This window comes from Orcinus orca, chromosome 18 (assembly GCF_937001465.1).
Source record: "Orcinus orca chromosome 18, mOrcOrc1.1, whole genome shotgun sequence".
In the NCBI taxonomy this organism is placed as follows: Eukaryota; Metazoa; Chordata; class Mammalia; order Artiodactyla; family Delphinidae; genus Orcinus; species Orcinus orca.
In genome coordinates, this window is record NC_064576.1 from 9,360,533 (window position 1) to 9,381,522 (window position 20,990).

Genomic DNA, 20,990 nt, shown 5'->3' on the forward strand with positions numbered 1-20,990 from the left:
ATAATGAGTGGAAAGCTTGAGAGTTAAACACTTCCTGTTGTTTCCAGTTCAATGTTTATATTTACACATGCAAATGGACTTTGCTTTGGTGGTGTGCATCAGAAAACACTGACTCCACACATGTTCCCTTCCTCTTTTTTGATCTGTAATAATTGGAAATAAGATATCAGGACAAACACATAATATCTGTGGGTAGACTTATCTAATTTTTCTAATTATTTTGGAATGAGCCCTTTAGCAGAATTGTCTGAGCAGCATCCAGCTTAGGTCACTGGCTTGAAAAATGAAGGTTCGTGTTTGTTGGTTTTATCTTGGTTGGTTGTACAGCAAGGAAACCAGAGAGAAAAAACCAAGCTGACCTAAAATAAGAGCATCTGGATGACCACAGGAATTGAAGCCACAATTTGTTTTTGTAAACAAAAGGACAGCTTAGTGACACTGTATGGCCCTCTGGCTCCCCCTCGCCCCATTTGCTCCTGATCCTTGAAGGGAAAATACTCCTCTGATCACCCATCTGGTATGCACGATAGGATTCCATGCACGGAGTCTTTTCAGATTTCAATGAAAGAAGCAATTACTGCCGGATAGAGAGATGAGGCCAGAGGTAACCAGGTTAAAATGTTTAATAACAGCAGAGAAGAATTTACCTAAATTGAAGGGATTCTCACTGCTGTTTACTTTCCTCTCCTGTGCCAGCACGACTGAAACTCTCTCTCTCTGGGCACAAGCTTGCATATAGGTAAGCAGAAGAGAAGGGCACTGCGGGTGGTGAGAAAGGCTTTTCTCACGGAGCTCCAAACTCCAGGGCAGTTCTCTATGGTGAGGGGTCAACAGCACAGTCTCTGGCATCAGACAGACAGGAGTCTAAATTCCATTCAACCCTGGTAAGTCATTCCAAATGCTGGTAAGTTACCCAATGAATGTGAAGTACTTATTGCAGTGCTTGACATTAGCAAGCACGCAATAATTGGTACAACAGAAAAATGGACTGAGGTCATGGTGGTCTGTAGAAACAATCATGAAAAAAGTTATCTGAGTGTGTGGTGGGGAGGGATAGATTCTAGGCTAATAATCCTATTGGCCTTCAATGTCCCCAATAGGACATGAGACTGTTCAAAGTTTTATGGTTCAGAACGGGAAAGACAATGCAATTAAAACATGCAATGGAGAGACTGGAATAAAAGAAGCAGAATAAAAGCAGTTAAGGTGAGCAGAGAAGACAGAGTCCAGCTAGGACCACTACAGAACCATGCAGTTGGCCTGTCGCCATATTGATCTGGCTCTCCTTGGGGAACAATCTGATTTTGCATTTAAAAAGTACTAGTCTGCTCTAAATATCATATGATATCATTTATATGTGGAATCTAAAAAAATTATACAAATGAATTTATTTGCAAAACAGAAATAGATACACAGATATAGAAAACAAACATGTTTTACCACAGGGGATGGGATAAATTAGGAGTTTGGGATTAACAGATACACACCACTGTATAAACAGATAAACAACAGGACCTACTGTATAGCACAGGGAACTATATTTAATATCTTGCAATAACTATAATGGAAAAGAATCTGAAAAAGAATATACATATATATGTGTGTATATATATATACACACACACATATATATATCTGAATCACTTTGCTGTACACCTGAAACTAACACAACATTGTAAATTAACTATACTTCAATAAATAATGGTTAAAGAATAAAATCTATAAAAAATTTTTAAGATGTACTAGTTAGCTCTGAATGCCTTAGTCTAACTTTCCCTATATGAAGTGTATTCCAAATAAACATAGGTTCAACTTAAATGAGTAAACTTAGCACAGAAATTCATAGAAATAAAAGTGCAATGAAATAGGTGAAAAATCAAGTACTTTTATTAATTTCTGCAAAGTTAATATACATACCTCCACATATTTCTTCTGTTTCATCATCTATGCATTCTCTATCATCACACTCACAAAATTTACCATAAACGAGTCCATTTCCATCTGAATTATCACACTTACACCTGCCACAGTGACATGTACCTAAACCATTAAAACAGAGCAAAAATTATGTAAGTGCATATAAATTATAATTAATGAATTTGAACCTATCTCTTTCATAGATAAAGCCAATTTAAATCAATTTAATATTCCAATTAGGTTTTACTCTGGGTATGATGAGATAATGACATTCTTTGAGATTATTGTAGCCCAGCAGTTATGTTTTATAGTACACAGCTATTATGATTGACCTCTAATAGTTTCATGAATCTGACCTTCCCAAGAGCAGAGCTACTTTATACATGTCCATCTAATCAATGCATGAATGAGTATCTTCTAATTACACCTGGGTCTTAGGTGAACTAAAGCAGAAAATTCTAAGCTTTGTGAGAGAAGTAACCTTGCTTATCTTCCTCACCAGTTATTTATTCAATGCTTTGCACAATATTTGAACATATTATTTATATAATGAATATTTGTAGAATTCATTATCAAATGCATAAATGAAAACCTTAGGTGTCCCTAATAATTTCATACCCACAGTGTTAAACTGATAGCCATGTCATTATGACTATGGGACCAGAGTGGGTTTTCTTATGCATAGAGTCCTGGGACCTCACCAAAACCTCAGGGCAGCTCAGGGTGATACAGAGGCACTGGAGTCATCTAGTCTACCACACACAACATACCCAGCCAAGTTTGAGGATTTGACTACAACCCCAAGAGTGATTTCACTGACAATAAAACAGCATTCAAAGGATATTGAGAAGTAGAATGTCCATTTGAGGAGCTTCCTTTTTAATGCCTATTTTTAAATTTTTAATCGATCATCACAGCAGTCACCATAGAGTAATTGAGACTTTGCCATTCACCAGTATCATCCTAGACTCTGGAAATGCAACAGGAGATGGATTCAGCCATAATCCTCCTCTTAAAGTTTTATATGAGTAAAAAACAATGTGATAAAATCAGGGGAGAAGTGCAAACTGCTGCAGAAACACATAATAAGGGGATTTAACTGAGACCTGGTAGGCAAAGATAGAGTCCCTGGGGAATGGCTCTTAAACTGAGAACTGAAAGCAAAGTAAAAATAATAGCTAAGAGAATTGAGAAGGTGAAAAAGCCCACTTCCAGCAAGAAACAACAGCAAAAGCTCTGAGGTAAAAGAGGGAATAAGGGAAAAAAGAAAAAGACAGCTGGCGTATAGCAGAAAATAAAGTGGAAAATGTCATGAAAGGAAAAAGGCAACTAAAGATGCAGTTTACGGAAGTCTAAGAGGTCACATTAAAGATTTCCAACTTGAATCAAGCAGAAAAATGAGAAGCCATTGAAATATTTTCAACAAGGGAGTCATGTGATCAGGTATTCATTCCCACCCTGTTACTCTGGTTGTCATATGGAGAATGAAATGAAATGAGGCCAAGTGGATATGAGGGAATGTTAGTTCATTAGTCTGCAGGAAAGAAAATAGAGGCTGACCCAGGTCATGGCTGTGAGTTTAGAAAAAAGCAAACACACGTGGTGATATTTTCAGGAGAAAGAAAAGATGACTCGGTGACTGGGTCTGAGAGGTAAAGGATGGGAAGGAACCAAAGATGATACTATGGATATTTGAAATATGGATATTTGAAATGAGCTACTGGATACTGGCAATTCTGTATGTGGTGTACCAGAAAGAGCACAGATTTAGGACTGAGGTAGATTTGCAGGCATATCCAGGTCTTAATCCCCACTAGCTATACATATCTGAGGTCATTACTTTTATCTTTAACTGAGGTCATTACTTTTATCTCTAACTCTCAAATTCCTTATCTGCTCTTCTTCACAGAGCTGCTGTGTGGATCAAGTGATAAATAGATCACCCAGTCACCTATCTAAAAATGCTACTGTGTCTAGCACACTGTAGACTTTCAGAAAATGTTGGGTTCTTTGTCATCTCCCATTAAGACATCGAGTGTATCAGCCATATTCCCAAATATTTTCTCCAGACACATTTTATATTTATGGATCCCACTACTTCCTGGTTCCATACTCTCTGCATGATTCTGTTACACAGGTCACTTGTGATTTGCTATTCTCTGTGTTCTTTCTCTCACAGTCACATATAAATGGTGATTCTGCAGAATTTGAGCTTGTTATTTTTCTTCCTTGAGAATACTTGTGTGAATTTTACTTCCATTAAACTTCTTTTTATAAACGAAGTTTATAAAATAGTTTATAAACTTTTATAAACTTTGTTTTATAAACTATTTTAATTTATAAAAGGTCATTTCCAATCTAACGCTACAATTCATGGTATTGCGTCATCTCATTTTGTTCTCTAATTATCATCCGTCTTTTTCATTTTCACATTTATTTATGCTGTCTTTCAACCATCCACGTATCCATTCATTAAATTTTCTCATTGCTTTATTATATTATTGGTGAAGTCATAAGTGCTATAGAAGATAATAAGATGGATAAAATTAAAACTAAGTAAATCATAGACCAAGAAGAAAGAGCAAGGTGATTGATAATTTTTACATATACATATATCTATATGAAACCAGATGACGCAAAGGCATTTGCAACAGATTTGTGACAAATGCTATAAAGATAGTATAAACCTCAGTCTGGCTCTGTGAAGGAGGAAAGGCACAGTAGGGGAGTAAGTTCTTGAGTTGGCACTTGATGTATAGATAGAATTTCAACAAGTGGAGATGGAGAAAAAACTTGTGATGTTGAAGAAAGAGCCTGGGCTAAGGAATAGGGATGGAGGATTTAACAGAGAAGAGTCTGGCTTTAGTTTGGAAAAAAGGGTAGGCTAAAGGCAGACAGTATAGGATCAAGAATATTGGTCAAGAATTTTAGAATTTATCTGTTGGAAGACCAGGAGCCCTTCATGGGTAGGGAGAGAGGTGCAACATAGTTAGGGCTACGTATGCAGTCATTGTTTTCAGGAAAGATGGGAAGGAACAGCCTCTGCCTCTGAATTCTACAACTTCTCACTGACGTCCCCCACAGGCTGGCTCACTCCAATCCACACATCTGAACTGTTCCTGGGTGATGCAGGAAGTTTACAACAGTTCAGAGACTTCCTGTCTCACTCATCAAGTAGAATTCACAACTGAGGCTCCAAGATACGGCATATGGAAGCCCAGGCAAAAGTGCCAGACTCGCGTGCTCATGCTGTGTCATCCTGCATCTCTTTCTTGGTTGCCAGTTAACTCAGTCTCTAGGATTGGTCTTCTGTTTTATGCTAGATTATTTTAGCTCTGACTTTTCATTCTGCCTAATATAGCTGCCTCTTTCTAGGATGACTCCCTGTCTTGAACACCAGCATATACTCCTGATGCAATGGTGCTGGAGCCTTGCTTTGCTCTGCAGACTGTGCCTTGCCATTCTGTGCCCCTATGGAGTCAACTTCTGGAACTCCTTTAGTCTCCAGCTCCATCTCCATCTCTCCCTGCCCTTCAGTCTTCTGCCCACTCCATACACCTCCTCTTCCCCTTCTGTTCCAAGCTGCTTCCTGCAAATCACACTGCGATATGAGGGGGAAAGATTAGTATAGAGAGCTCAGACACTAATGCAGTTTGGGGCCAGTGGTCCTGAACTAGGCTGGTAGAAGTAGGCATTAAAAGAAAGCTATCTGACAGCAAGATCCCCCAAAGTAAACCTGAAAGGCTTAGAAACTGAGAAGAGAGTAAGAGACAGAAAAAAAGATTGTGCTGCCTGTGGAAACTGTCTAAAGACACATTAAAGGATGTCGAAGAGATATGACAGCCAGACGTAACACTGCCCCTAGACTGGATCCTATACAGAGGTGGTCGCAATGATGTAAAGGGCATTGTTGGGTCAGTTGACATAATTGGAATATGGACAGTAAGATTACATAAAAGTATTGTATCCATGTTAAAAAAATAGAGGTAGAGATATCTTAGAAACGTATTTTATATCTTATCCAATGTGTTTCATCATCTATTGAAACAATTCTGTAAATTTTCTCCTTTAAGATGTGTTGATGTGGTGAATCATGCATTTAGATTCCTTAACATTGAAACATCTTTGGATTCCTAAACTAACCCCTATGTGGTTATAATGTGTTATTAAAAAGAAAAAAAATCCTGGATTTGAAAACCAATCAATCAATTAATCCATCCATCAATCTGAAAATAGAGTACAAAGAAACAAAACTGAAATTGATTTCAAGTCTTATTACTGAAAGAAGTTTGGAAAGCATGAAGTTTTCAAAACAAAAGAGGCTATATGGGTGTGTGTGTGTGTGTGTGTGTGTGTGTGTGTGTGTGTGTGTGTGTGTGTGTGTGTGTGTGTGTGTGTGTGTGTGTTTAGAGGGTGTCATGAACCGGAAGTAGAGAAATTCTACTGAGACGAAAAGAAAAAAGGAAGTGCTGGAGAGAAGCCAGGAGAGTATCAGTGAACACAGAAAGTAACCTGACCATTAGCACTTTCGTCATGGTCCCCAGCTGCTCCACTCACAGCTTGCCTTGGCAGTAGACCTGATTGCTATTAGCAAAACACCCTACTGCACTGAATCTACACAGAGCAACTCCTGTCAATCAAAGACTGTGGAAAGCTCCCAGCTCTGAATGCAGAAGGACTCTACCAACAATGGGAGCTTCAGGGGGGAAGATACTCATTTATGTAGTCAAACCCTGGCCTTCAGCATGCAGAGCAAGAGGCTCACACCCCTGGATCTACGTAAGAACTACCCAGAGAACTTTTATAAAAAACCACTATAGTCCATATCAGACCCCAAAGCAACTAAATCAGAGCCTCCAGTGTAGGAGAGGAGCATTCTCAAGTTCAACCAGGGCCTAGAAAAAACTGACTTTGAGGTTCTACGTGCCCAACTGTTAAAAGAGTATTTAATTATAGTAACACTGGCTGAACACCATTGAAACCAAAACCACAGTTGTTGTGTTTTATATGATTTTGGTAATTAATTTTAACAGCTCCTCTGTAAATTTCTAAGAAATATTTTTAAATGACGTCTACCAGATATACAAATATTTTAGTCAAACAAAAATCTTGCTATCACTATATTCTGCAATGCTTTTCACATCCAGGGCATTGGAAACCCCCATTAGATTTGAAGAGTTTGGTTCTTTTTGATGCCAAGGTATAAATTCAAAGCACCCTTGATCTGTAACAGAAGATAATTAAGTAAGTTTATACAAATCCTTTTTAAAAGGATTAATCCAGCATTCAAAATCATGGCTCACAATTTACCTAAAATGTTGTCAGGGTGTTGTTTCCAGTGACTATCCTACTTGAAGAAGGCATTTGGAACAGCTGGAGAGCATCAGACTTGCCAGTCTCAGCAAGAGGACATTTTTCCCAATTGATTTATCTGAATTTCACTTCAAAAAAATATGTTCAAAAGCAGTCCCACTCGGAGGTTCAACATTTCTCAACGCCTACATATTTCCATTAAAATTATTTCATTTAAGAATTCTCAGGGCATGGAATTCTTACCTGCATTAGAGCAGATGATATCTTGAGAATTCTTGCACATTTGGTTGCTCTGTTTCTTTGTCAGGTCACAGGTCTTTGGGTACTGGCAAGCGTCCCCAGACCATCCTCCATCACATCTGCACTTTCCACAGTCACACGTACCGTGGCCTGAGAATTTAACAACATCCCATTAGACTCAAATTCTTTTCCAAAGGAAACCATTACTGTAACTAAGGATCTTAAGAGTGATGTTGGTTCTGGACTGAGCTATAATCAATTCAAACACAGGTAAACGACAGTGACTGAGGGGTAATCCTATTTATATACCATATAATGAAGTATGTGGATTTTATTTTCATAATCAACTTCGATATATCATTCTAAAAACATTCACTTAACTCACAGAGACATTAGGATAGATAATAAACCAGAGGTCTGAAAAACCACATGCTCAGAAAATTTAGCACTTAAAGGAGTCCACCTAGCACCGGCATATTTAAGACACAAAAGCCCCGTAAAAACAATTTCCATTTAACTGCATTTTATAACACATGAAATTCCACTAAACTAAACATTGGCCTTATATTTATGTGAATTTTATATGTAATAAAATTGTATAGATATATTAAATACCACCTTGGGATAAGATTGACATGAAAAATAAGTATATATTTTGTTTCTTGATGGGGTAATCTGGTTCAAGAGCCAAAAGGATAAGAGCCATATTCATCTACTGCCACAAAAATTTCTCAACCTTCCATGCTCTCAAATCAACATTTTGCTGTTTTTATTGTTGTGGTTATTAATTTTATTAAGTCCTGCTTGAAGAATCCTGCTAATGTTTTATTGACTACATATTAGAAAGAAGTACAAAACACATACAAGCCTTGGTCTTTGCCCTCAAGGAACTTACAAACTGAAAAGTTGAGGCTAATATGCAAAGAGAATTGTGTTATCTTCAGCCAGAAATGTTTGTTGGACCTTATATTAAGTTGAGGGAGGTAGTCTACAACCTATAGAAATAAGAGGGGAAAGATTTTCTACACTTCCTTGACTTTTAACTGGGCCTTGGAAGGTGAGTAGAGTTTGAATGGGTTACAGAGAGAAAATTCTTGTATTATTCAAGGTAACAGTACTACGTCTTAATGGCTGAAATTCATAGCCACAGTGGAATGGAATCATTGATCTCGGGCCAACAATCATTCGAGGTGGCAGCCAAAATCCACATGATGAAATCCAGATGGCCGGTCAGAATGAATGGCTCAGAGGCCTGCCATTTGGGCATGCCTGGCAGAGCCTGGATCTGTGATTGGCTATGACTTTAAAACTCCCCTGCATGGGGCCCAGTCCATGTAAGTGTTTCTATTCCTGTTGCATTTTTCGAATTAATTATTCTATTTTACAAACAAAATCTTGCCTGCACCCTAATTGCGATTCATTTTATCAAGTGCACATTATTCTGTCAAATTGATCGTATCATCTTGCATTCCTGTCTGGTCCTACATGATATTGTCAATCTCAGCCAACTTGGTATCATTTACAAGCATAAGTGATCTCTCCTGCCAACCATCCAGTCTATTTATAAAAGGATTAAGCCAAATTCTTGAAGTGGCTAAGCCTCTTTTGGTGAATTAAGTATCTCAGTAACTGTAACGATTCTTTAATAATATTGGTGTATTAGGTTAAACCACATGAAGTAGCCACTTCTATAAGTTAAATGTCAGTCATGGTTCATCCCAATAAAAAAGCTCCATATCAACTGCAAAGAAAATAAAAATGCTTTAGAAGAAAATGTAGTACCTAGAATAAAAGAATACTCAGTGCTTCTTTTATATTGGATAGAACATCTTAAACTCCAAATTAAGGTATATATGACAGAGGTGGGTAATGGTTTGTGGGTCAAAGGTTACAGATTTTTGAAATGGAGGGAGATTTGGAAAAATAAGGAAAATGTACACAGATGATAGGAAAAGACTCATTCATCCCACACTGACCTAATGAAGCATCAGTAGAAGCAATATTTTAGGTGCTTACAACCCAAAGTTAGTCCATGGAGGTCCAGTTTCAGAAACTTCTTCCATAAAAGGTTCTATGATAAAATAAACATGGAAAGAGACATGCTATATTCTTCTCTTAGCGTGCCATGATATATATCAGCACACTGAAGCCCGTCAGAGGTCCTTTCATGAAAAAGCTATTTAACTTTATGTAGCATATACAATTTTTTTGATTAGGGGGCCCTTTTTCCTTACAACTTATACTAATATCTTGGGCACACACTGTGTCAGGTAATGTGTTTTCAGCTTTTCCTGTAGCATCTGATTGGAGGCAAAGATGACAGACAATGTAGGACAGGGTCCTCTGCCTTTATGTTCTTTCTAATCTTCATGCCCAGTAGGGCCTTCTTGATTCACTTTCCTCCATTTAGGAAAGTAAATGAGAACCGATTTTTTTTTTACCGTCAAGAATTACCAAGTAATAGCCTGTACAACCTTACTTGGAGATAAATGTATAATTTTTTTTTAGAAAGAAAATAATCTTCTATTTCTACTCTTTATCCAAGGTTAATAAGAGCTTTGGCCAACCTCAGGGAATGAGGTTGCTGTATTATCCAAGCAAGGTAATCTCCATTACAGTGTCAATAACATGGCTTCGGCAAACATCTCGTTTTGCAAAATAATTTATCCACTGTGTATTAGTTTGCTACGGCTACCATCCAACGTACCATAAACTGAATGGCTTAAAACAACAGAAATTTTCTCTCTCCCAGCTCTGAAGCCCCAAAACCTGAAACCAGGGTGTCTGCAGATCCATTCCTCCTGGAGCATCTGAGCAAGAAATTCTTCCATGCCTCTCTCCTACCTACGGATGGTTGCCTGTGATTTTGGTGCTCGTTAGCTGTGAAAGCTTTCCAGGCTCTGCTTCTGTCTTCATGTGGCTTTTTTCTCTGTGTGTCTGTGTCTTCACATCTTTCTCCTTACGAGTGCACCAGTCATTGGTGCCCATCCTACTGCTGTAGAGGCTCATCTTAATTACACCTTCAAAGACTCTCTTCCCAAATGTCACATTGACAAGCACCTGGTGGTGGGATTTCACCCATCTTTTAGGGGCACACAATTTAAACCTCAACAGCTGCAGATAGTAGGCCCTGATTAGCCTCTTTCCTGCTGTATAGTCATGTATGAGATGGGATCATTTTTCTCTCTTAGATATGCAAATAAATGGGCTAGAGCTGGCAGCAAGCCCCCTCCTCCCCGTTTCTATCCCACACAGGGAGGGCCTGAGAATTCCCACAGACAGCCCGGCCCAGGTCCACGTGTGCTTCCACAGCTCTGCCAGCCCCTCCCCTGCCCTGCTCCTCCTGCGGTGGCTGCTCCCTGACCACCAGCCCAGCCTCAGGACATCTGCACTGCCACTGACTGGGGGGAAAGCCACAGCAGGCTCTAGAAAAGATTTAGGGACCTTCAGGGTAGAAGGTCCTGGGTCCCAGGCACCTCAGCCTAGGGGAGCAGAGGTGGCAGGGCCCAGGGCTCCAGGTGGCGATGTCCCCTTGGCCTCTCGGGCATCCCACCCCACTCCGCCTTGGGAAAGGATGGCAGAGGAGGACCAGAGCAGAACCCCTCCTATTGTCCAGGTCGAAGGGTGGCCCTTGCCCAGGGCAATATGAAGTCCTAACCAGAACATCCACCGTTCCCGGCTGTCTAGACCACTCCACTTCTGGCTCTTCTCCAGATAACTCTGTTTCCACAACTACAAAATACCATCTTAAAACGAACCATCCAACATCCTTGAGAATAAATCTGTTGCCCTTCAAATATGTTCTCAAGGAGTCAAGAGAAAACAAACACACAAAACAAGAATGTGAGAGAAATGCCAGAACCACCCCCCACAAAGCAATAAGGATGAAAAAGCCAAAGGCTATTCGCATTGCTCCCAGGGCTGTGAGTAGTGTCGCCAGTCTCCAGAAAGGGAAGACAAGTCACGGTGGAGGGTAAAGTCCAGTAGTTTAGTCTCCTTTTTGGGTAAGAATATGGAGGCCTGGTCGGCTGGCTCCAGTGCTTCCGAGGTGGGCTAAAGCCTTGACCACCACTGAGCAAGGAAGGGCATTCCAACAGAGACAGAATAGAATGGGGTTTGTGACTCTTAAATAAACAATGCAACTGCAGCACTGCCACCACTACTCCGTGATCCCTTTTACCTGGGTAATGCAGACACTCATCTATTCCACTCGGAGTGATGATAAGATACACTAGTGTACGATGGAAGAGAAGTTGATGCTTTTTTTAAAAATGAAAACAAACTGTTTCCAATTGGAAATACTTTACTAGTATTGAAGAACTTTTAAAAATCAATTAGCCATTTGCATATACCAATGAAAAGTAATAGCACCTTTCTTTGCCAAACGAACAAACAAAAAAAAGCTGAAGGGGACGGCACTTAACTCTCCTCCAAGTCTACTGATACTATGGATGCAAATAAACTGCCAAAATTAACGTGTCTATTGGATTAGCTATACGTTTTTGGCTTCAAGTCTTTTTGAAGTCTTAAAAAGGTAGATAGATAGATAATAGATACATGTAGACATAGGTAGGCATAGATATAGGATAAATGGATAAAGAAGCTATAGTGTATATATATATAATATATATGTGTATATATATATTATATATATAGTATATATATATAATGGAATACTATTCAGCCATAAGAAAGAAGGAAATCCTGCCACTTGGGACGCATGAATGAAACTTGAGGGCATTATGCTAAGTGAAATAAGTCAGATGGAGAAAGACAAATACTGTATAATTTCACTTATATATGGTATCTAAAAATAGCCAACCAACCAACCAAACCAGCATAAAAACCAAACTCATAGAAAAAGAGATCAGATTTGTAGTTAACACAGAGGCGGGAATAGGAGGGGAACTGGATGAAGGTGGTCAAAAGGTACAAACTTGCAGTTATACAATAAATAAGTACTAGGTATGTCATGTACAACACAATGACTATAGTTAATATACATACAAATATACTGTATAGCATATTCCAACGTTAAGAGAGTAAACCCTAAGAGTTCTCATCACAAGGAGAAAAAAACTTTTTCTTCTTTTTTTTTGTATCTATATGAGATGACAGAGGTTAACTAAAGTTATTGTGGTTATTATTCTGGAATATATGTACATTATTATGCTGTACACCTTAAGCTTACACAGCGCTGTATGTCAACTGTATCTTAATAAAGCTGGAAACAAATCGTGATGATTAATTATTATTCCATGATTACTACTGACAACAATCTTATTATCTAGAGGAGGAGGATGTTAAAAAGTGATTCTCTCTGGATGTCAGATAAGCTAGGTATTCCACTGCTAGAGCCACATGGTAACCCTGAAATAGATATTTTAATTTGAGCACTCAGTTGGCCCTGCAAATCTATTTGGTTTGGTCAAATAAGTTAACTCCCAAGACCTGCATTGTCTTATTGTCCAGTGGATTCAAACAAGCTCATTTAATAACAGACACACTCAATTTTTCTCCTGTTCTTTCTGAGCCACTATAGATCTCCCAGCCTCTCTAGGTATAAGAAACTAAAGAACAATGCCACATCTAAAATTCTAAGACAAGGATCCCTTAGCTAACGTTACAATTACTTCATGGTTTGCAATAGAAACTTGACCGTTTTCAAGACAGAGGTACAAGTCCCTATTTTGCTTCTCAGGCTAATTACAAACTGACTTCTTAGATATTTCTGTTTCCCATTTCTGACAACATTACTATGTGAATGATGGAAGAATTCTGTGTAGAAGAGAGTTTTGCCCCAGAAATGGAAAGATCTGGGCTCTAGTCCTGCCTGGATGCTAATCCACCACGTAACCTTGATCAGGAAAATGGAAAAGAGAGGAAAGGAAAACTAACAATTACTGGTTTGCAGGTAGAGTGATAAGTACTTTATACAGGCTAGTCTTTGCCATAAGAAGCCAGCGAGACAGATTTTTGTTTCCCTGTTTTACAAATAGGAGGAGCAAAGGGTAATTAGCTCGCTCAAGGTCACACAGTTTATTAGCTGAAAAGCTGTGTTTTTCCTGTTACAGCCAACATTATCCATTTAGTTGCAACGCAGTAAACGTGAGAACACCCGCTTGCTCTAGGAAAAGTGGTACCAGTAAAATCTATGGATTAGTGGCTTGATGACACTGTTTCCTTTTGTAACTCACATGCTCAGAACTGGATTACTCAATACACGTTGAAAGAATTCTAACAGTAAAATTATCAGATTTCACTATTTAAAATTAAATAATGCTAAAGATGGCAAATAGAAGAATTCAGGAATCTAGTTATCTAATTTCTCTAGACCTCAGGGTGCTGATCTGCAAAATTAAGAAATTGGACTGAATAACCCAAAGATTCCTTTCATCTTGAAAATTCCATACTATAGCCTCAATCATTTTCTTTTTCTTACAACAAACCAAAGTAGTTCCTTCAAATGGGGCATTCAACATATTAAATCAGGGTGGTAGTGGTGGATATTGTTACCAAATCTTGTTTGCTACTGAAAACAATCATGGAACAAAATCTTGTTTGTTATTCAAAGTACCCATAAAAATACCACAGATTATCCTGATATGTTTATTTTTAAAGTGGGTTTGGGTTGAATACTGCTACAATTGGGGGATTTAACATTAGAATTCTGGTAACCTGAGACAATTATAAAATATAAATTATAGCAAATCAAGACACAATGTTTTAGCTGAATCTTAGGTGGCAAATTTCATAAAGTCAAACCTATAATATCATATTCAGGCAAGAATTATACAAACACACTCAGACACAAGTACTAGCTTGGAAATTCAGGAAACCTAGGTGTTCATACAGATTCTGCCCTAGTTGGTCTTGTGACCTTCAACAGGTGAGTTAATCCTCGAACTTTTTGGACTCAATTTTTTTTTTGGTCTGGTAAGTTAAACATGTACATAAACTCAGTATTTCTCGAGGGTTGCAGAGTATCTGTCTTTAAGGGGGAATGATTAGAACTGTCTTCTCTGCCGTTTCATCCACATTTCTCGAGAAGCTCGTGTTCCCTACTCTGCCCCATAATTAGAGCATGTGCTATATTTCTCAGATGTCCTGAGAAGGAAAAGAGAGAGAGGAAAGACTATTGGACGAGATGATGGAATCTTTCAGTCCTCTATTCCTCCAGCTCCCAGTTCTACAAGTTTATTCATCAGAAATCTTTACAGAGATTCCTTCATTTCCTTCTGTGAAAGAAAAATAAAAGGAGCCCTCGCTTCCTTTGGTTTCTGTCTTGGTCTTTTGTCCTGTCTTGGGGTATTTTATTCAAGGGTGTCTCTTCATCTCAAATACACCAAATGACAGAAGCCACTCAAGCCTTAGACACAATATCCATCAACAGTATTTCTTAGCTGATGGAAATGAACTTAATCGAACTGGAATCTAAGAATCTCAGAATATTGTAACCAGACTAGGAGACCAGAAGTGACTGAAATCTCCTCAGTTTTACTAAGAACAAAATGAAACTCCCTGTTCACCATCACCTCCTCCTCATTATAGATAAATATGTATGTCAAGGAATCTGGTCAATGGAGATATGTGTATATGTATGTCTGTGTATATGTATGTATGTGTTTATTAATACACATATATGTGTGTATGTATATTTATATATGAGACTTAGCAAGACTCTACTTTGTCTTTTAATGTGGTTACCAAGAGCACTGGATTATTGGATGGTATTTATCAGCATCCCTCTCAATGTCGAGATTTTTTTTTCAGAACTCTGTGTATGTGCTGGGCTTCCCTGGTGGCGCAGTGGTTGAGAGTCTGCCTGCCAATGCAGGGGACACAGGTTCGAGCCCTGGTCCGGGAAGATCCCACATGCCGCGGAGCAACTAAGCCCGTGCGCCACAACTACTGAGCCCACATGCCACATCCACTGAGGCCCGTGCGCTCTAGAGCCCGTGCTCCGTGACAAGAGAAGCCCGTGCACCACAAAGAGGAGTAGCCCCCGCTCACCGCAGCTAGAGAAAGCCTGCGCGCAGCAACGAAGACCCAACGCAGCCAAAAAATAATAAAATGAAAATAAATTTATAAAAAATACTATATCAATAAAAATAATATGTTTTTTAAAAAAAGAACTTTGTGTATCTCTGACAAATATTAATAATATGCTCCATCTGGTTACCTTAGCCTTCTTCATCTCAAGCTGTGCTGGTTGTCTGCAGAGCAAACTCTGTTTATGCCCTTACGGCTCACAGCCAACATGGGGACGCTCTGTGTCCTCCAGAGGACTGTGTAATGCCCTCCTGTGACAGACTGCCTAGGTTCAAGTCCCGCGTCCAGAACTTGCTAGCTGGGTAAGCTTGGGCAAATACTTAGGCTTTTCATTAGTTTCCTAGGTTTGTGACAAAGTACCACAAACTGGGTGACTCCCAACAATAGAAACTTACTGTCCTCATGATTCTGGAGGATGGAAGTCCCAAATCAAGGTGTTGGCTTGGGACTGACATGTACACACTGCTATATTTAAAATAAAATGCATTTCAATGGGAAAAAAAAAAAAGTGTCAGCTGGGTCATGGACTTTGAGATTCTGTGTACAATACTTCCTCATCGCTTCCTAGTTTCTGGTGGGGCTGGCAATCCTTGGAGTCCCTTGGCTTGCAGCTGCATCCCTGCAACCTCTCCTCTGCCATCACATGGCCCTCTCCCCACCTGTGCCTGTGTCTCTTCTTCTCTACTTATGAGGACAGCAGTCATGTTGATTGGTGGATAGGGCCACCCTAATCTTTCTTTTTCAGCTTCAGAACAAAGGTCCTGACACAAGCTCGTGGCTTCCAAAATGCGGTGCTCATCTCTAGATAAATTATAAATGAATACACAAATATAGGTAAATTCAATTTTTTGAAGTGTGATCAGGAGTTTGGAGATAAATGATTTAAGCAATGGATTTGCAAATGTATAAGAAAGATTCTATTTCTTAAGCTAGGTGGTGGAGACACAATATTGATCTTTTTAATTATTTTTTATACTTTATGATCATATTTTACTCAAAAATTTTAAAAAGAAAAAAACACCTCCGTTAGAAGCAATATTCCTACAAGGGATGATGTTAAAAGGAGTGTTGTTTTAGGACTCCAGCAGCACTCAGGAGATGTCACCACCCTGACTCATATTCATAAAACACTGCATGGAAGAGACAGTAGGGTTAATCTTTACAACCTGAGGGTCTGTGAAGAGCTGGTAGAATGTAGCTGCCAATCTGAATGGGAGGACCCTATTATTCAGAAGGGTACAGGCTAAGCCAGGAAGCAAGGTGCAGGGAAGAGCTATGCACTGTCTGGGTCTCCAGGAAAAGGCACTGTCCCCTGCCCCCTCCAGGGGGGATCGAGTACAGGACACAGAGAGATAGGGTTGTGCCCATTCCGGGAGATGTAACTTGACTCTGGACCATCTTAAAACAGTTTCAATAGAACAGAAATGGCTGTGAAGGTGCAAGTACCTGACACAGGCCACCACTGTCCTGCAGCAACTACAGGTACACCCAGAATCAAACCAAAAACCATTTGTATCGTAGGTGGAATGGGAGCTGTTATGAGTTGAACTGTGTCCCCACCAATTTTAGATGTTGAAGCCCTAACCCTTATATTTCAGAATGTAAGGTCTGCAGATGTAATGAGTTAAGATGAGGTCATACTGGAGTAGGATGGGTCCTTAATCTATTGTGACTAGTGTCCTTATAAAAAGGGTACATCTGCACACAGAGAACACCATGTGAGGATGAAGACAGAGATCAGGGTGATGTTTCTACTAGCCAGAAAACACCACTGATTGCGGACAAAACACCAGAAGCTCAGGAGAGTCATGGGAAAGGTTCTCCCTCATAACCGTCAGGAGGGACCAACCCTGCCGACAACTTGATCTTGGAGTTCTAGGCCCCAGAACTGGGAAACAAAGTATGTCTGTCATGTAAACCATCCAGTCTGTGGTACTTTGTTACTGCAGCCCTAACAAACTAATACAGAAGCTCAAGGTATGGTTTTAAAGAATTATAGAAAAATGAAGGTGTATCATTTTACATTTCTGAGCTGAAGGTTTGAGGAAGTAATTGCCACCCACTGGCATAGTCAGCACATTTTAACCCACATGCTTAATAGATGACTCCATAAATAAAGGCTGACACTTACCTGCACCTTGGCAGAAACGACTAAATCTGAATGGTACCTTGTATACCCAGGACCGTCCTAAAGGTGACATTAGAAGGCAAAAATCTCTAAACAAAAGTATATATTTCTCTTTGTCACCTTGTGTCAAAAGTCAATAGGAAAAGAATTCAACAGAAACCCCCCATATAATGAAACACACTGCTTATGGAATCACTGGGAAATGGGCAAAATGATTCTCTATGGCTTATCTTTCTAATCATTCTGCTTAGGATTCCTCCATTCCCCAAACCCTGTTTTCTAGAAAATAAAACCACTTTCTTTGTCTGAAAAGAATACTGCACCTCTCCTGTTAGCCCTGTTGCATTATTAAATTCCAGTGGGCTGTGGAAAGCCTCCCCTCTACAGAGCTTCCAAAATATGCCCAGAAGTGGACTTTACAAAAAGCCTGGACTTTTAATAATATCTACCTTTTAAAAACCCTATTTTTTAAAAAGAACTCTTTTATTGCTCCTTAAAGAAGTCTGTGCGATGGCGAAATCAAAGATTATGATCACCTTATGGTCTTCAGATGTTATGATCAAGCAATTCTTTGGTTATTTTCTCCTCATCCAACTAAACAGGAGCAGCTGGTAACTACTTTTTAATTTCCTTCTCAGTTCAAAAATTAACAAACATTTACATGTTCAGTCAACTTTAATGTAAATCCTCTAACTGCAAGGACTTTTCTGTTAATTCAGTAACTATCTAGGGTCCCTCTGCTCTAAGCTATTATAAAGTGGATAGTGAATAAAAGTTGCTGACAGTTTGGTTCACTTGACTGGAAAAAAAAATGAAACCACTCTCTTGTAAGCAGGTAAAAGGACTTTAAATCATGATGCTTTCTACAATACAAAGATCAGTCACCAGAAAAAAATATATATCACTAGTTGGCATGGAGACTGAATTCAGTTCATTATTATTCATTTTTAAAACTTTTTAGGAGCTCATGAAGTCATTTAGAAAATTGAAAAAAGGAACTTGTGGACAAGGTAAAATATTTTTAAATGAGGTGTCACTTTTGGTTCCCTTTTAAAAAGTTTTAAATCTAGATCAGTAGACAGAAAAATTAAATTGGAAATAAAGCCAGAGGGCAAGCAATGTTTTTTAGGATATAATATTCTGTCACACTGTTCTGATAGCCCTACCTCATTTCGGGAAGAAAAAAGAAACTAGACACAGTTCCTTCAACAAGTAGCTCTTTTAGAAATCGTATACATTGGAAGAGGAGGGGCAAACTTTACTGAGGAGTGTGTTCAGGGTATCAGAAGGAAAGGAAAGCTTGCTGTAATAGCCAGTGCACTCATTTGTTTTGAAACCATTTAAAGTCAAGGTATTTGGAGAACTGGAAAAGAAAATAACAACAAAGGTAGCCTTTGCTCCAAACAGGAGGAATATCTTCACATGAAAACATAAACAGTTCAAGGGACTTCCCTGGTGGTCCAGCAGTTAAGACTCCATGCTCCCAATGTAGGGGACCCAGGTTCGATCCCTGGTCAGGGAACTAGATCCCACGTGGCACAACTAAAGATCTGGCGCAGCCAAAATAAATAAATAATTTTTTTTTAAAAAAAGAAAGAAAATATAAACAGTTCAAAACTTACCAACTTCCAGGACCCCCTCCCTATTCTTGACTCATGAGCTATGTCATTCCCCATTCTGAAAGGTTATAGTTTTCATAATAGAAAAGTCTAACCTATCATTCAATTTTAAAATATCCCATTTTAATCATTCTAGATAATGTATCTTGTCTTCCTTTTTTACATTGGTATACAGATATTTACCCTGGAAAATAGCTTTACCAAACTATAATAGAATGCCTAAAATAACAAATATATATTAAACTTCTCAGTTGCAAATCACTTTAATTCATATTATCTTATTTGGTTATCAAAATGGCATGAAAAAATAGAAAACCAGTATTACCATCCTCACTTATAGAAAAGGAAATTCTTGGTTAATGTCTTTAAATGATTCCTCCAAATTTCTAACTAAGCTCTCAAGTCGCCCACTCAGCTTGGGTACCCACAACGCTGAACAAGAATGAAATCCCCTAACTTCCTGTTCTTTCTTCCTCTTACGTGACCCTCATCCACTCTGCCTCTTCTCCAGCCCCAGAGGCTGTGTGGAGGTCCATTCCTTTCAAGGAGCCTTGATTTCTTTGCCATCTGGTTCTCTGGGGGCCCTGCTTCCTCTCTCTCCTCTAGTTCAACCTCAGCTTCATTGTTAGCACCTTCCTCTTATACCATGAAATTGAACAAGCGTCTCCTGGTCTTTACAAAATGTAATCAACACTCCCTCTACTATACCCACGTCCCTATTTCTAGTCTCTATTCCAAGTCAATTCTCCCTTCCTTATTCAAAGCTCCAAATAGGTAGTTTTTCACTCCCAGTCTCACCTTTTATCTACAATTCGATTTCAAACCCACCATTCTACTAACATTTTTCTAACGAAGAAAAATTAATATGCTTTTTATTCCTTAATTCAATTAACATTTAAGTCCTTATCTTATTTTTTTTTTAAGTCCTTATCTTATTAGCTGCTTCTCAATCCTTTGGCATCTTCCCCTCTTTCTCCCACCCTCCCCCTCATCCTTCTCCACCTCCTTGCTCTCTTCCATCATGCCGCAACACACAGCATCAGTAAAATCATATTCCCCAGTGCATCTTACACATTATAAGGAAAATAAGAGGAATAAAAAATACTGGAATATTTATTCTGAAGAGAGTTAATTACACCTAAGATCATCATTACATTACTGAATCACACTAAGTTTTAAGCAGGCTTGAACTAAGTCATGTTTAATTGTTTTCTTTTGTTTTTTTTTTTTCCATTGGCATTCAGTGAGCAGTTGGAAACTAGGAGGAAAGCTCACGAGGAATGTCAGAGAAAATTTTAAAAGGAATTAAAAGCAATATTTCCTTTGCTTATCCAAATATTCAAGCCAAGTTAAATAATGTAAAGGTAAATCTGCCACATACACTCATTTATCAGTTTTCTTAAAATTCACGACGTACTTTGTTCTTACCCTTCATTCTATTTTTTCTACCTAAAATATATCTTGGAGAGATTCTGTCAAGAACTGCGAAGGGGGGCTGAGATTTGATTTTCCTCTATTTGAAACTAACAAATTAGCCTGACACTATGTCATGGATTCTGGAAGAAGACATGAGACTCTTGGGTCAGAGTCAAAGGACTTTATTACTCATATCAGTAGCAGTAATTGAAATCTCAATTTGAGTCAGTTACCTAAACCCCAGTTCCCACAAAACAACACAGGAGGAGCAGGGGATTCCTGCACATGTGGTGGGTTGCACTGTG

At 38.8% G+C, this 20,990-nt stretch overlaps 1 protein-coding gene across 2 annotated transcripts in view; it reads right to left on the minus strand.

The window, feature by feature from the left end:
- The window catches only part of ITGBL1 (integrin subunit beta like 1), a 214,337-nt gene that overhangs the window by 108,635 nt on the left and 84,712 nt on the right, over positions 1–20,990 (minus strand). The window contains exons 1-3 of one of the 2 annotated variants that reach the window (XM_049701180.1): positions 9,447–9,522; positions 7,474–7,620; positions 1,918–2,040 (exon numbers count right to left, since the gene is read on the minus strand). In XM_049701180.1, the coding sequence (XP_049557137.1) occupies positions 1,918–2,040; positions 7,474–7,513 (163 nt within the window). In that variant the 5' untranslated portion in view covers positions 7,514–7,620; positions 9,447–9,522. Of the gene's footprint in view, positions 1–1,917; positions 2,041–7,473; positions 7,621–9,446; positions 9,523–20,990 lie in introns of those variants that run through there. The other variant, XM_004273622.3, reaches the window with a different exon arrangement.